General features: G+C 44.5%; 1 protein-coding gene across 2 annotated transcripts in view; it reads right to left on the bottom strand.

Annotated features, from left to right (window-relative positions):
* Positions 1 to 17,112, bottom strand: part of MGRN1 (mahogunin ring finger 1) — a 1,054,550-nt gene that overhangs the window by 723,637 nt on the left and 313,801 nt on the right. For both annotated transcript variants that reach the window (XM_069646807.1, XM_069646806.1), the window contains exon 7: positions 6,344 to 6,410. In XM_069646807.1, the coding sequence (XP_069502908.1) occupies positions 6,344 to 6,410 (67 nt within the window). The remainder of the gene's footprint in view (positions 1 to 6,343; positions 6,411 to 17,112) is intronic.

The raw sequence follows: 17,112 nt of genomic DNA, 5'->3' as shown, positions 1-17,112 counted from the left end.
AAAACCAGCTCTGCCACGCTTGGCATCTGCTAACTAGGGACTGTGGCACTCTGCGTGTTGGCTTTGTGGTTCAGTTTGCTTTATAATCTGAAGGGAAGTTTCTCTAAATGTCCACCTGTTTCCTTGCCAACCAATCTGGACTTCCAGGCATCTGTGTCCATCTCTAGTTTTGATCTTCGAAAGTTCCTGACAGTTTCATTTCCCACTGACTTGCCAGTGATTTCAAGGATTAATAGTGCAGAAGTCAATCATGGTCTGTAATTTGCATCTCCAGACCAAAGGGAATATTCTATCCTGCCATAAATGAGCCAGCCAACAGCAAAGTGTAGACCACCCGCCATCAAAAACTGAAAAGTGCCAAGGATGTCCATTTCCGATAGACTTTTCATTGACTTTCAAAAAGGAACAGTGCCAAAGTCAGTCATGATGATGTACGTCATATAAACTGTTCTACTTGGTAAACATGGAAGTCTGCGTGGGTGCGTGCAGAAAATGAACTTTTTATGAACCCCTTACAAAATGGATCACGTTTCCTTGTATGTTAAAAGCGGTACATGGTGTTAAGGCGGCTGTGCGGTTTTTGCACAACTACCTACCTTAGGCTTGGGAAACTACACCTCACCCAAGAGAGAAGCCAAACCTCTCTTAAATTGGGTAATGTGACAGAGCAGTTTGGCTTAACTAAAAGGAGGGGGAAGTAGACTGGCATAAAAGGCTAGATTAGTCCACTCACCTACCCATAGAAATTACACCACACTGGTAAACTGAAAAATATCCATCTCTATTAAACCGCAGACAATATATATATTTGTGTTCAATACGTACTTTAGATAGTTATACCACAGAGTAAAAATGGCTAGTGTGTCAATAAAAACAGTAACTGTCAAAAGACTACACACCCATAAACTATATTGTAGGTCAGTGCTCTACAGATAGGCACATTACATATAGAGGCAAGGGAATCGGACACTAAAACATAGAATTAAAGTATTCACTATAGGATCCCAGTGCCAAAACTAACAAAGAATATTAATTCTAGACCTCACAGGCATAGTGCAAATACAAATGGACAACTTGCAGTCAAAGGAAGGCCTATATGGAGGACACATCTAAACCACAGCCGGACGCCAACAAAAGAAAGGTACATTTTAGATGAATAGTGCCAACCTTGCTGTTAGGGAAGATTATTTTTGCGGCTTTCCTTGCATAGATATCTATGGAACCCCATCAACATTTTGTTTTTGTTTCGAAAATGTCCTGAATTTTGAAGGTAAGTAAAGCCTTTTTGCTTCATTTACCTTGCTTAGCGCATCTATTTTGAGGTCAATGATCAGTCCCAGCAGGACTATCCCCCCCCCATCAGAAAACGACTTGTTTTTAAGCTGCACACATCACATTAAAATGAAATGCGTTCAGGGTATTATATACCCATTTTGTTTTAACTAACATGTCTGTTACTTGCATCATGTATCCTCAACGCGCTGGTTGCAGTAGATATTATTCTGCGTTTACTTTTCTTGAATGTACTTTTGCATTTTACCACATAATGCAATTTAGAGTACATTGTTTAATGCTCTATAATGGCAGTGCCACATGTTTTCGCCCTGTCTTTTGGCAATTGTCTTCTGGCCTTCTTCTTGAACACTCAGGTCTGGATATGCAAAGACCTTTCCTGGCAAAGCGGTAGTATTTTTGTGACCAGATGTGGGGCTGGTACTGTCTGGTCCGAGTCCATATCCAAGCGCCAAGTGTCTGTTGCAGGGCAGATGTGGCGGCAGGCCCGGACAGACCTTACCAGTTTGGATGGTGCAAATCCTTGCTAATGGTGGACTCAGGGGCGACTGTAGCTCGAATTTAGAATAAGAAGACTACTCCTCCACCCATTCTTGAGATCGCTGTTTGTGCAAAGACCCCCCCTGAAAGAGGAGTATCCTGCTGAAGACCCATTGATAGTTGTTGCAACCAACCAGCATTGTCTCCAGTGAAAGCCCAGTAAAGCCCTGCTCCTTTGTCTGATCTCCAGACGGCCTCCATCAGTGCTTCAACCTCTGAGCCGGTAGAAACAATCAGTATTGACCCCTGCCCAGGGATCCTAGGAAGCTATCAGCAGTGACCCGGGACCATCTTGTGGACTGACTAGCTCCCTCTCCTGGGCTATTTTGTTGCATCGGTCACCATCTTGATTTCAAAGTTGGTAATCCACAGACTCTTTGCTTGTGAGACAAGGAAGTCTACCCCTGCAGTAGCAGCACTCAAGCATGAAGAGGGCCCTTGCATGAACAGCTTCTTTGTTTCTGCATGAGTGTTGCTTTCTGCCAACTTATTGTGATGTTGCTGAGGGCATTGTGGTGGTAGTCTTCTAATTGTGCAAAGGTTGTCCAGCTGTCCAGTCACAGGGACTATCGCAGAAAAGCACGGAACCAACGACTAGCCGGACCCAATCCAGACGCCGAAATTGACCCCTGTACCAGCGACCCATAGACCCCCTTCAATGGAAGCAATAGAAAATGTAAGACTGGTTTCTGACAACAGGTACAGTAAAAGGGGCGAGTTTACATACCAGTTTCTGCAACCCTTCCTTCCATAGGGTTTAATGGGCGCAAAGTATTACACTATACTATCTCTCCCTCGCCTGGCCAGGATCGGAGGAGTTCTGACCAAGGATCCCATCCTCCGAACCCAGGTCTTCCCCATAGCAGGTGGGATTGTGAGAAGACGCCTTAAAAACCTTGCTTGAATTAAACTTCCAGGAACACTTACCTACATGTTGGCTTTGGACTAACTCTGGGATGTGCGACTATTAGTGCACTAGCCCCCCATATAATCTATCAGGAAAGGACTCAAAGTTATTTTATAACCCAGTGTAATCATATGTTTATTCTTTTTTTGTAATTACTTAACCAATTCTAACTGGTTTAATAATACTTACCTGTTCCTTTCTTCACTGACTTTACTGTATTACAGTTTGCTAGTGTTCTTACTTGAATCTAATCTGTCCAAAAAGTAAACTGCTGGTGCTCTTTAGCAAGAGCACGGCGAGTGTATATAAGTTCATAGTGTATGTTTAATAGTTTTACTTACCTGTGATTTCCATTGAAAAGTGTTTCAAGAGCTAATACTGTATTTATATACATTCTGGTCAACATGAATTATTAAAAGTGCTGTGCGTGTGTATCTACCCGAACCAACTACCACTCCCACACTCTTCTAAATTTAAGAAGTGCTGCTCAGTCACACTGCCTTTATTGAGTTGGCTAGACAGTGTATTTACCTGCTCAGTAGACAGAGTGGGCCTCTCGGAATTGCCCACAGGGTTGACTCTTACAATTCATCTCAACACTTACACTTCAAGAGAAAAAGAGATACAGGTGTCACTTGTAAAAGTTGCATTGAATTCAGGCATTCACATACACATAAGTAGAAGACACGACTTTAAAGGCGCACATACCATCAGAGGTGCATGCTAAAAATCTAGTCTTTGGCCTAAAACTCACTGGACCCAAACTGCAAAACAGTTCTACACCCAAGACTATGGTGACGGTGACCCAGGACGTTCCTGAAGAGTCAGGGTGTTGGGTTCTTAACACCCTTCTAAGCAATGTCAGCAACCAGCAACAAGGCAGAATGACTACAGCGGGAAAGCAGAAAGCAGGCTGTAAGACACCCTGGAGACGGTGCCAGCACTGGACGTATGTGAGACCCAAGACCATATACTCTTAATGCATCAAAAAGAGTTGCAGAGGCAGTTAAGTCCCTCAAGCCATCAGTGATCTAAAAAAGTAAATTAAAAAGGAATTGCAGAATTCTCCAAAATTAAATTATCTCTTAACACCCTATAAATCACCTTTTTGCACATTTATAAACTTTTATTCTGTAGTTTGAAATTAAAATGGATAAAGATGTGAGGAGTGATTTGATGGATAGAGTTAGAGAGAAATGTAAAAATCACAGTTAGTTCAGAGGTGCTGGCCATGGTATAATGTCCTTGCGAAATAGGACCACTGCTTTTCAAAGCAGAAAAAGGGTGGCAAGATCCAGTGCATCGCAAAAGAAATGTGTGTCAAACCCTATAGTAAACAGTGTAAGTTTGAGTATGTTTCTTTTCTGTCTGGCTTGAAGGAGTGTCACAACCATATTCCATGTTGGGTTTTGGGACCTTGGATGTCCCTTTGGGGAAAATACTGTGCCTTACAGGGAGTGGCAAGCCTCAAATTCCTGCTTCATCTATCCCCTGCGAGGCACATCAGGTATCTGCTGGACAACCCAGCACCATGCGGCTCACCCCTCACATAAAAAGATGTGGAGTTCTGCAAACTTACCACAGAATTGAATTTTCAACCCCATGATGGCATGCAAGATCAGTTTGTGGGATGCAGCTGAACCCTGCAAAGAAGTATTCCATGTCAGTTCACAGGCCCTTGAAGTCTGTGGATTGAAATGGTAAAATTCCCTAAGCATACCCGTAGAAATAAAAGCAACGTGCCTGCGAACTGCGCTTTCAGGCAGACACGCCGCAGCAGTCCTCTCCCCAAGCCTGTGAGAACACAGGCGGTTGCAGAATGGAGCGCTTGAACAAAGCGGAAATCCATGATGGAGCAAGCATTCGGCAACACACAAAGGCGACAGAACCGCCAGGTGAAGCAATTAACCAATGCAGACAAGGCACACTTGGAGAAGCCCCATCCAAATACATGACAACACCCTCCCAAAAGGCCCCGGCCAATCACTAAGGGCAGTACACAAACACACGCTTCACTGAGATGTTATAAAAGTGGTTGAATGAACCAAGACGAGGCAGCAACAGACTTGTTAAAGGATGGGTTCCTTGCTGCTCTTTTCTGATACAGTAACACTTCCACTTGGTAAAAGGTGGTCACTTTATAGAGACCCCATTTACTATCCTTACCCTGAAACATAGGTGCACCTACTTCCAGAGGTGTAGATGGTCCCTGAACATTGAATGCTGAAAACCCTAAGGTCTATGACATACCTGAATACTGAATGCAAAGACCTGCATATTGAAAGCTAAGAAACCAGCTGTCTTTGAGACTTGAACATTTAATACAGAGAAAACCAAAGATCTATGTGAGACCTGAATAGTGGATACTGAGACACCAGAGGGCTATGAGAGACCTGTGTATTGAATTCTGAGAAACCAGACGTCTAACAGATCCGAACATTAAATGCTGAGAAACCAGGTCTTTCAGAGACTTGAACACTGCCAAGAACCAAGTGGTCTGGAAGAGACCTACCTTGTATCACAAAGTACCAGACGTTAGGGAGAGACTCATCAGTTCAGCGTGAAGCACTAAAGGAAAATCTAGTACAAGCTACAAGACCGGGGAATGAGGAAAACCCCAAGTGTGAAGTCTGAAAGTCCAGTGGGCCTGGAAGGAGTCTAAATGTTCATCAGGAAAGCAGGAAGACCGGAGATGGCTGTGAGTAACACTTAGAGGATCCTTCCCAGGAGTATTGTCTCAAAGCTGTGTTATAGTCTAGGGCTGGACATTCAAGAATAGTATTTGTCAATGTTTTCTTCCCCCAAGATTAGCATAGTTTAGGGTTAGTTAAGAGCCAAAGAACTATTTAAGAATAGGCTTTGCATCTTTTTGTTGGCCACCTCTTTGAACATTACTTTAAATAACATGATGTCCCTGCAAGGTCAATGACTCGAAGACTAGGTTGCAAATTGTGTGATTTCATGGATTCCCCACTACAGGTATAGATTACATGATAAATATACCACTTTGTGTATTGAAATTCCTGACACTGTTTCTATAGGCAGTGTCATTCTTGTTCAGAGATCTTCCCCAAGTCCCCTTTATTGTTTTTGGTCCAACACATTCCCAGGCTTAACAACCAAGTACACTTTGTTGAAGCGCACCTGCTCTATGTCACTTGTGTCATTGCTGGACCTTCCCATATTACTCCTTCCTATTGTAGGACAGCCAAGCACCACAGAGGTCTATCCGTCAATTGCATTTGTAGGCATAGCCTAATCCTTGAGGTACAAAATAAACATGCATGTCTGTATTTACTATGACAGAAGGATTACTCCTTGTTGGATTTTGTTTCAGGAGCAAACATATGTTTGGGGATAGACCTGGTCACAACCGCATTTATTCGACACAAAAACCACACAGAATGCGGGGAAAAAGGAGAATCTACACACAAAATCTCAAATATATAATGGGATCCCAAGAGCTAGGAACTGGATGAGAAGCAATCTCTCCCTTAACAAATCACTAACGGGACCAGAAGTAGAGGTAGTCACCTCCAGGAACATACAAGTACAGAGATTGAAAAAAGGCCATATCTTTAATGAGTCACAAATCTCTCTTACCATCCCCTTCATCCACAACTGCCTGTATGACAACCGGGAAGACTCCACGATCCAAATCATAGTTCAACTGAAGAGAAAAAAATAAATTAGTTATATACAGCTTGTGAGCATGTTCCATAGAGTACATAGAAAGTGTAATGTTTTCTCCTGCATTCCTACGTGCCACGCAACAAAGTCTTCAACAACTGCCCAGTACATGTGGGTTCCAACCTAATGGTGAGTGGAGACAAACACATGTGCTTCACATCCAAACACTTACACTCTTCCATGAAAATAGAAAATTACCTGTGAGAAGGATTTTCCTAGACCCTAAGTTAAGAGTTCAGGAAGGGCAATACAAAACTAGGTTGTCCAACGATCAGATGGGGTTGAGGTTGCACAGCAGTCCAGGCTACAATCAAGAGTGTAGCAAGGTGGTAAAAAGTTACAGCATAACAAAACAATATGCAATAAGGGCTTTTTCAACCAATACATTAGTAAAAATATATTCTGTATATAGATTGGTGCAAGTATGAAAATGCAGTGCATCACCTGTGGGTAATCTTCCAATATGGTGTCTTTAAGGCAGTGTGTTCAGGAGATTTTCCACAAGTGCTCTGATGAGGATTTAGGAAGACCAATCTATAGTGAATGTGTGTTAGGCAAGATTGTATGTAGTAAACCTGTGGGAGACTACACCAGCCTTGTCCTCTTGGCAATAGGTAACCCAACCTTTGGTATAGGCCTGTACTACACAAGTTGGTAGAGTGACTGAGCAGCCAGGCTTATCCCAAGAGGGGTCAATGTGAGCTGTAGGGTTGTAACAGAGATTCACGAGATTCACAGTGACATGTATTCAAATAACACTTATACTCAAGGTTTCTTGATTAAAATAGTTATCTATTAATTTAATAGTCAGTTTTAAAATAAGCCTTCTTTAGAAGGGAGCAATATGTAGCACTTAAATACACTTCAAATATACTCCTTCAGTTCAGTAAATAGATACCCTTTTGGCATGACACACAGATACTTACTACACCCTGAGGTGACTTCAATAGTTAGGACACTGTGGACATTAATATATCATGTGTCACACTTAAATGGTAATACTGACGTTATGGCAAAAATGACAAGTTTACGGAAGGAAACAATGGTTAACAAGTTTCTCAAACAAGTAAGCACTTTAGAATCCCCCAATGAAATATAGGTTAACCATTTCCCAGCTATACAAGTAAGGTATGTATGACTTTTTGAAGGGACAGTTTTTTTTTATTTTTAATTTCTTTTATTGATTTTATGCAAACAAAACAACACAAACCAAATAAGCAGCATAATCATAATAGTTCCATTACACATCAATTTATCTTAATCACTGCTCCCATAACCCCTCCCTCCCCCCATGAGCCTATTTGTCAATCTCATTCAATGTCTGGCACATGCGGCCGGGTTTCGTTCTCTTCGGAGTCTGTTGGATCCGATATTACTCCAAACAATTCTGCTATTAGCCATTTCCAAGCCAACAGGGTGCCTGCCTCCCCTTCTCCAGCCAGGCTACTCGCTTCTTGCCATGCCACCGTTTCAGCCTCTGCCCATTTCTGCAAGTCCTTCCACCATACTTTTTGAAGGGACAGTTAAACACAAAGTCAGAGGCTAAGAAGTGTCTGCAGGGAGCCAGGACAACCAATGTCAATTGAGCAAAGTCTAGAGGAGCGGAGGCACTTCTTGAAGATGGCACAGAAGTCTTGCACAATGTTAAAGAGTTTTGTTGTAAAAAGAATCAATGTTGGGCCACAAGCTGGGAGGCTTGTGTAGGGCAAAGCTGTAAGCAACTCTGCAAAGGGCAGCAAATGCAAGCCTCGGTCTCCAGTGAGATCAAGCAAGCTACACACAAGAGGTAAGTACCCCTAGTTACACAGTACCTTGAGTCTGAAGAAAAGGTTCCAGCTGGCTTCTGTTCCTGTTATAGTCCTGCAGATCCTGTTGTTCCTGGGCCTCAGTCGTGGGGACAAGAGAGAGGACATCTGGGGACTCCTGCACTACGGTTTGAAGGTCGGCGGCAGCAATAGGCGCAATTCAGATCAGCAGCACTTCGTGGTTTCAGCTACTCGCAAATAGCACCACACGGTTCTTTGACACCTTGTGGACTTTCCTTGCTTCTGGGGTCCAGCACTCTGTCGAGGTGGCTCAGGCTTGGTTAGTCCTGCTTCAAGGGAGTCTTGAAGATCTTCCTGGAGCTCGGGTCCGTCTTAAAGGCAATGCACTCTATTCTGGTGTTCCTGTCCCCTGGCACTCGGTTCCTGCCGCAGCAAAGAAGTACAGCCAGCAGAGAGAGGGGTTCCAGTTGAGTTGGTCTTGGGGCTCATTGGACCCACCAACCCAAGGAGAGAAGTAGTCCTTTCCGGGCTACTCTAGTCAATAAGAATTCGGAGCTTCAGCACTGCAGCAGGGCTTCACCGGGAAAACCAAAGGTCCAAGAGGGTGCAGTAAGCTGCTCTTCCAGTTTTTTCTTCGGTTCCTTCGTCCAGCGATCGATTCTGCCTTCCTAGCAAAAGACCTCGCCTATTATGCAAGTCTCTCCCATTCATTCACAGCCTAGCTGTCACTCACACAGCAGGGTGCTGTCCTCCAAGGACAGCCAGCCGGCCAATCACCTTTGGGTGTTTTCCTGTAACCAAGGAGACTAAGCACACAGCGTTTCGGGAACCTCCCTTGCTTCCTGCGCTGCCAGACACGCTGGAGCCAGAGGCGAGCGTCACCAGTGAATCCCGCCAAAGACAAAATGAACAAAGGGAGCAAACCTGGTTTGGCGCGCAGAGTAAATCTCAAGCAGGACCTTTGAAAAAAGGCAAAAAAGAAGACCAGGCCATTTTGACAAAATGGGCACCCATGGGTGTAATATTGGAGCTGTGAATGCAGTCTGCGGTAAAAACGCACAATGGTAGGAAAAAGTAAACCACTGTCACCAGCCATTAACTGTAGAAAGGGTAACATAAAAATGTTACATGAGAAGGTTGACAAAAGTGAAACTTGGTAACCCCACCAGCACGCTATGTAAGATAGTGTGTGCTGGGTCTACAAAGAGAAAAAGGTAAGTTAAGTCAATTTCACTTTACTACTCTAGGAAACAGTAGTTTATCCAGGAGAAGGTATTTAAACCTTAGCAGAAATCCAAAGTATTTCTCTGTGACACAGCACTGAGGGTGCTGTGTGCCACAATACAAAAATATGCCTATGGAGTTCGTCAGACTCCAAAACCAAAAGAAACAGGGTTCAAATCAAAGAAAGATACATGAGAGAGTGGGAAAAAGGTCTCGTTCTCTCCAGGATAAAAATTAAAAGTCCTAAAGTCCAGCAAAAGAGCTGGGGGTCTCTAAGGTAGAAGGGAATTAACACAGAATTGAGAATTCTCCCTAACAATGTGCAGGGGTTCTCCCCAAGTTATTCCTGACTCACGCAGTGGCATCTGGCAATGAAGCAAGGCTTCTTTCTTAGGAGGTGAGCTGGGGTATTAATAAAGTACATATTACACACAAATATACAAAATCATACTGAATATTAGCACCCAGCGAGGAGAGGTTAGGGGGGATACTGGCCTCCCAGCCAATCAGGAGGATCAAGACAGGGTCTTTACCTAATTGTAAAGCCCCCGCTCCAAGCCTCTGCGGAAGTGAGAGGCTGTCCTCTTCCACAGTTGCAAAGCACACAAGTTTGAGCTGTGATCGCTTTCCCCTCTCCGCGCCCCCCGACCGCAATTTCCACATCCCACATCCACCCCCATCCAACTTACCTTACGTCCCCTTGTCCCTCGCCGGCATGGGGAACACTTTGTGTTCCCGGCACATCTCTGACGCAGAAGTGGCTGCCACGGAAAGGGAGAAGGAACTACATGCAGTTCCCTTCTCTCTAACCAGTGGCTGCTATCTTGTTCTGTAGGTTTTTTAAATTTGAGAAACAGCAACCGCACTGTTTCTCAACTTAAAAAAACCCATCTATTAGCATCCCGGTAAGCATGCTAGGATTTTGATAAACTCCTCCCGGCGGGTGGCGGTTGAGCTTTACTGGGACAAGTAATGCCCAGTCTCCCGTTAGAGCCCTCACCCACAGGGGTTATTAGTTAAATATATTCTTTACATAAAGTTGTGCATGGAAAGAAATATCTCCAAGCAAGTAATTACTGAAAAATCACAGAAGCTCATTTAAAACATTAGGGGTCACACAGACGAAAAAGAACAATCGAAACCGGTATTTAAAATATTTTCACAGTTAAGTAAAATGTTTAGATACTCTGTCACAGTTTAGATAGTTGGAAAGTTTTGTCCATAGACCACAAAGCAAACTCAATAGGCAGCTCCCAGCTCCAGGGAAAAGGTTGCTAAATGTTACCAAGAACTGGATAACTCGGCGGAAGAGACAACCTCGGGTAAACAATAAGGGACCACCCTAGAAGAGATTAAGACAAGAAGTCGACAAGCAAGAGGCCCGGGAAGAAATACTGTAAAGGCGTCACCCCAGAGAAGGTACACACAGAGACGCAACAACAGTTCCTGGGAAGAAGGTCTAAAAGTGAAAGCCACATACACTGAAGAAGGGAAACAGCAATGGAGCAGGAGTCTAAGACTCCAAGGATGTCTACATGGCACAAATGGAGCTAGCAATGCAGGTGTGGTCAGAGGAGACACAGGAGATGATCCTCATGTCAGAAGACTGAAGACCAATGGCAAGAGCAGCACAGAAGCCCAATACCGGCACCTAAGGCCAGGAAGGTGAATGCACTGGTTGGGATTCAGCATTTCAAAGCAGGACAAAGGACGTCCACTTGAAGGCACAGGAGGACAACAGCAAGAATGTCTTCCATCAGTACAGCAGGAGTTCCCAATTCTAAGTCGGTGATAAACATGGTGCAGGAGCAAATGCAGGCAGCAGAGGAAGTAGATCAGACTGTTGCCACAGATCTAGGAGAGGAAGCACAAGAAATGGGATTCTAGTGGTCAGAGAAAGACAGAACATCATCAGAAGAAAGCACCTGAGCTTCCAGCAATGTGCCACCACAGCATCATCTTCCCTCTTCTTCTTGGCTGTAGTTCCATGCAATAATATGGTTAATTACTTGGGGTCTTCACAGTTATATACAATCAAATGCATGAGGTGTGATAGGAGGGATGGAGATAATCCCAGCTCTTCCAATCACATCTCATGCACTTTTCAAACATTAGGTAGCCTTCAAATCAGGGAAAGCTGCATCATTCTTGCTGTGGTTACTCACAAAGGGATATGGATTGAGATACCTGTGTAACACTTATCCAGCTTAAACTAGATTGTAGTCGCTAGAGCTTTGAATCAGAGTTCATGCAAGTAAAAATCTAAGAAGTCAGAAATGAGAGGCGGACACAAAGATATGTTATTCTCCAAGTCAGACATTTTATTAAACAGAAATGGGTTGGAAAAACACCTCTCTAGCCCTAGTCTAATGAAGATTCTCCCTACCTTAAAACTAATCTAAGGATCCGTCATTGTCAAATAGTCAGTAACTTAAAAAGCAGTCCTTGTGTCTAGAATATTCTAGAAATATTCTAGGAATATCTCAGAAGTCAAACTATCAACTGCACCTCGTCAGAGTTATTCTTCCTTTTCTCACTTTCCCGAGAAGCTCACTGTCTCCAGGGCTCTGGAACTCTCTAGGCTGGACTATTGCAACAGCCTCTTTTTCGAAATCTTCCTGCCTCTAAACTTCAACCTTTACAAGTTAACCAGAACAGGACTGCAAGACTTGTCCTTGGCCTCAAGCCCGGGATCGTATCTCTCCAGCCCTGAAATCGCTTCACTGGCTCCCTGTGGCTGCAAGGATCAACTTCAAGACCCTCTGCATTGTCCACAAGGCTTTCTGGGGCCTGGGACGGCTCTACCTCCAACATTCTCTTCCAAAACATCTTCCTTATCGAGCTCTCCACTCATCCACTTCCAACTCTCTGAGGGCCAGACACTTCTCCAAGCAGAGAGTTGGGGGCAGATCTATCTCTTCGGCTGGGGCTTCCCTCTAGAACCGCCTCCATGCCGCTCTCAAACTTGAGCAGAACCACCTCCGGTTCCGGAAGCAACTCAAGACCTTAGTTTTCGCTGCCGCTTTCTCTCTTCCTCTCCCCTGCTGATGCACCCGACTGCTCCGCGCACTGGTCACCTGGTTACCCTCTGAACTCGGGCCCAGGCTCCTGCATGTCCAGTTGCCCTTGCACTGCCTCCGGGCTCCCCAGCACTTAAGGGTCTGCATCTGCAACTCTACAGTCCCTTCTCTCTGCACTTATGAGCCACCCGCTGGCTACACTTGTGAGTTAACTGCAGTTCCCCCTTCTACTCCCCCCTGGCACTTCTCCCCTTCCCTCTTCCCTGCACCTGCACAATCTTAATGACACAAGGCCTACTAAGACCGTTATTCTGTCCTCCCTTGTTTCCTCCTCCTTGTCTTGTCGCGCCTAGAAACACTTGTGTACAGGGGCGTTATAAATGCCACATCATATCATATATTCTAAGCTGACCCTCATGCTATCAAACAAAACAGTGCAGGTAAATGTCTTTGCCTTAATATTAGTGGAAAGTGTTCACAAGCAAACTTATATGTATAGTTCCAACAAAAAAGGTGTTCCAAGGAGAAACCATTAGACCCACAGGGTGGTTCCCTTCCCCTGGATTTTCAGGTAGGATGGCAAAAAGAGTCTTTATCCAACAGTTCCTTTGTGTCCCAAGGTATCTCTTTTTCCAACAGTTTCTCTGTGTCTTTGGTACTGGATTATCAAAGTTCTTGTTCAAACCACAAATACCATAGCAGTCTTTCTTTAACTTCAAACAATGAATTCCACAACAGTCTTTTTTCACTATTACAGATGGTCTGGTGTACTCTTCGGCCAGGAATCCTCCTATGGGGTTTTCAGATCCCCTAGCATACTCCCCTGCCAGGTATCTCCCCCTAAAGTCAAGCTCCTTACATAACGTAAGGTGCCTGGTATACACCCCTGCCAGGACCGTTATCCTTTCTCTCCCCTTTTCCTCTCACAGACTTTGCTTCCCAACTGCCTAGTATTCTTCTGCCAGGGCCTGTAAAAGTTCACTAAGTAAGGGGATTCCTTTCTCCTCCCTTTCCCACTCATGGGCTCCCCCCCCCCCCCCAACGGCCACCTATACTTCTGCCAGGGCTTCTACAAAAGTTCATGAGGCAAGGGGTTTCTTTTCTCCCCCTTTCCCTCTCACACACTTTGCTTCCCAACTTCCTGGTACTCTTCTGCCAGGGCTTCACAAATGTTCATGAGGTAAGGGGTTTCCTTTCTCCCCCCTTTCCCTCTCACTGGCTTTGCCTTACTACTGCCTGGGTTACTTCTGCCAGGGCTTCTTATTGCTTTCACTGTTCTTTTCACTGTACAAGGTAGCAAATATAATAATATAGGTGTTCAATATATGTGCCTTCGGTAGCAATTGTTTCAACTTTTCCCAACATTGACATCTCATGCATCCGGGTTTGCCTAGGGCCTGGTGTGACCGTTTCTTTCATTGGCTTTTAAACATTCTTCTTATTGGCATTTGAACTTGTCCTTTCCCTTGATTGAAATTAACTAAGCTTAGTGCCTTTCTGTCACTGGCAACTTCATACAGTTCAAACTTTTGCTAGCGTGCGTGTGGTAATGCCCTGGTGTCTCTGCAGCTCTAGGCAGATTCACCGGGTCTCCTTTGCATCTACACCTTAGCTTGCGCTTCCACAGTGTTGTCTCTTCCACTTCGGGATCGTACAGAAGCTGTCAGCATCCGACACAGCTCGACCAGCAACGGCCGGCTTCCCTGGACTGGAGAACGCTGTTCGTTGGTGTGGTTGTGTTCCCTGGGGTCTCTGCACGATCTACAGCCTCACCACAGCTTACCTTCCTCCAGTCTCTGCTTTGTGTCTCGCCACACCGCTCCAGATACCTCACGATGAGGAGGCCCCGCACAGGATTCCTCATTCTCTCCTGCGCAACAGCTGTGTTCTGTATTGCTTCTGCCATTTTTAAATGCCCTGCTTACTTTGGGTCCAACAAAACAACTAGACTGACTCTGCACATTAGACTTCAGGCTTCTCTTGATCTGCATAAACGCCTTCCTCCTCTTCTCAGTTCTTGAGGATTTATGGGAGTTGAAGTCCATAGATGTTAATGGATTTATTAGATGTGGTTGTTCAAAAGCTTTAAATAAAGATACAGCGAGTCATAAGTGGGATTTTGACTAGTGTGATTTTTAGAAAAGGTTTACTGACTTATAGGGGGGAACGGTTAGATGACAACAGGCTCTTAAGGACTTAGATATTCTAGAATCTTCTGTGAATAATCCTACGAATTCCTCACCGAAACCCTGCTGAAAGTCTCCTCCAAAGTAGCCAAGGAAAGGCAGACGCTTCCTGATCCTGACGTGGGAGTGGTGAACTGCGGGAGAATCACCTGGGAGGAGATAAGGTCAAGCATGGTGAGGAGATCCTGTGGGATGAGATGCAGTATTTTTCCTTTAAAAAGGGATAACCTTTAAAGTTGCCAAAGCATGTAATTCCTTATTGTCATCATAACTTATATGAACCCCTTATACGATCTGTGGCTCTGTGCGCAAATACCTTAAAGCCTGAACAAACCTTAACTCCAGAAAAACCATGCAAGGTACTAAAAATCCTCTTTACTCACAAAGACAGAATATAAAGGAATCTAAAAATATTTCCTTAAGTAAACCGTCTTCCTCTGTAACAACACATTTGAAGAGTTCATCTTTTAATTATTTTAAGGGAAATAAAACCCCCTTAAAATCAAGAAGTTGCTTAAAAGAGCTGATTTTGTTGTACAGGACTACAAGTCCCATAATTCCATAAGAACTGGGACGAGGAAGAGGACTGAAGAGTTATGGTGTAGCAGTAGTCAGGCAATTAAGCCTAACAGAGCAGAGAGACGCCGGAACATGGATGCAGCAGGTGTCACTTGCTTGTTCTGAGAGGGTCCTGTTCACCCAAACTCTCAAGGGCAGAGGCTGCATAGCCAAAGGTGTGCAGGAAAACTGCCTTTCCCCATGTGAGCTTGATTGCCGTGCAGGAAAACTGCCTTTCCCCATGTGAGCTTGATTGCCGTGGTCCTGTGCAGGAAACGTGTCGTAGACCGAGGCGAGAAGCTGTTGTCAAGCCATGGGTCTCAGGAGCGAGAGGGGCTCCGTAATCTAGTGGCCGTGCCAGAGACCCTTTCAACCAGGAAGGGTGTGTGTCCCAAATGAACCAGAAGCAGTACGAGTTATGCAACACGTGGAAAGAGCATTGCAGAAGCCGGTGAGTCAAACCTGGCGTTCTGGTCCTTTGCGCAAGCACTGCCCTTAACAGAATCCAGCTTAATTTTTCATTCGCGCCGAAGTTGTTTGTTGAAGTTCCTAACAAGGGAACAATGGGAAGTAACACTCGCTTCTGCTAGGAAATGTCTCTTTTATTCGTGTGAAAACAAACGTTACTGAGAGCCATTGTTAAACCCTTTAACTTTAAGAAGAAGTGGTTGCGCGTCTCCCATCAAGCAGAACGAACGTTGCGAAAAGCATTGAGTGAACATTAGGGTTGTAACGGTATAACAGTATTCCGTTATAGATACTGTGAACAGCTTAATTGAACTATAATAACAGTCACGTTGTTTATACCGGTATACCAGTTTAGGGCCTGCAGCTATTAAGTGAGCTTTTCAATCTGATTTGGAAAGGCTGCAGTAAGCAAGTGCTGCGAGGTCTGGATCTTGCACTGTAGGATGTGGCGTCTGCCAAGGGGGCCTTGTTTGGTAGAGAAGAGCATAAGGAAAGTGAGGCCACATTAGTAAATGCAGCTTTGATGCGGTGACCGCTCTTTCTCTGTGATCAGTGGAGTCGGATTAAAGATCATCCGATTTGTAGTTTCCACACCAATTTGAAAGATGGGGAACTACACATCTTAGAATTCAAAGGGGGGGGAATGAACTGGATGCCCTTCTGATGCATTTCCACGAAAACGTTAGCTCTGTAGACTGTATTAACACTGGGCCTATCAGTGCTTTGTGCTGGTATATAAACTGCCCCCCCTTCCCCCACTGTCATCCCTGTAGATGTGCACATTGGCACTAGAGTTGTTGCTTTGCTTGATCCTTCACCTGCCTTCTGCAGATGGCACTGGACTCAAGCAGGCAGGACAGATTCTACTTTCAATTTGAAGTATCCAGAGAAATGGGGGTGAGATATTTCTCAGCTCTATCCTCGATTTGTGACACCATCCATGAAAGCATTCCTCTGTCTCAACTCACATGACAGGGGTCCTAATGCGCTCAGATCTGGGGAAAATGGCAATGATGTGGCTGTGGTGAGGTGGTGTTCTAGGCCATATTTGTGCCGATATGAATTTTAACGTTGTCATTTTCAAAAGTTTTTTGTGCCACTATCTTTAAGAATGTAAATTAACATGTATTGAAAGAAATCAACAGCGCCCGCTGAACGCTTGTCCTGTTAGGATTACATGGTCAATGGTGACTCCAACATCAGACCTTTATAATACACCAGGCAGATGGTAAACAAGCTATAGTGATTTGATCAATATGCAACCTTTCGGTGAGTGTCTGTTGGCTGTGACATTTTGACAAAAGAAACACAATGACATGGGCTTTCTCCCTTTAATGGGATTAAGCATTATCAATCAAACTTTTATGACTGAACGCAGCGAGGGGTCATGACACCCATGCCATGTGGTTCCAAAATAATGCCGGTCGAGGCCGATTTTCAAAGCAATGACCTGTGACTGA

Source organism: Ambystoma mexicanum, chromosome 2q, assembly GCF_040938575.1.
Source record: "Ambystoma mexicanum isolate Mex_15411 chromosome 2q, UKY_AmexF1_1, whole genome shotgun sequence".
Taxonomy (NCBI): Eukaryota; Metazoa; Chordata; class Amphibia; order Caudata; family Ambystomatidae; genus Ambystoma; species Ambystoma mexicanum.
The sequence above is the reverse complement of the archived record's forward strand: the minus strand, read 5'-3'. Positions and strand labels throughout refer to the sequence as shown.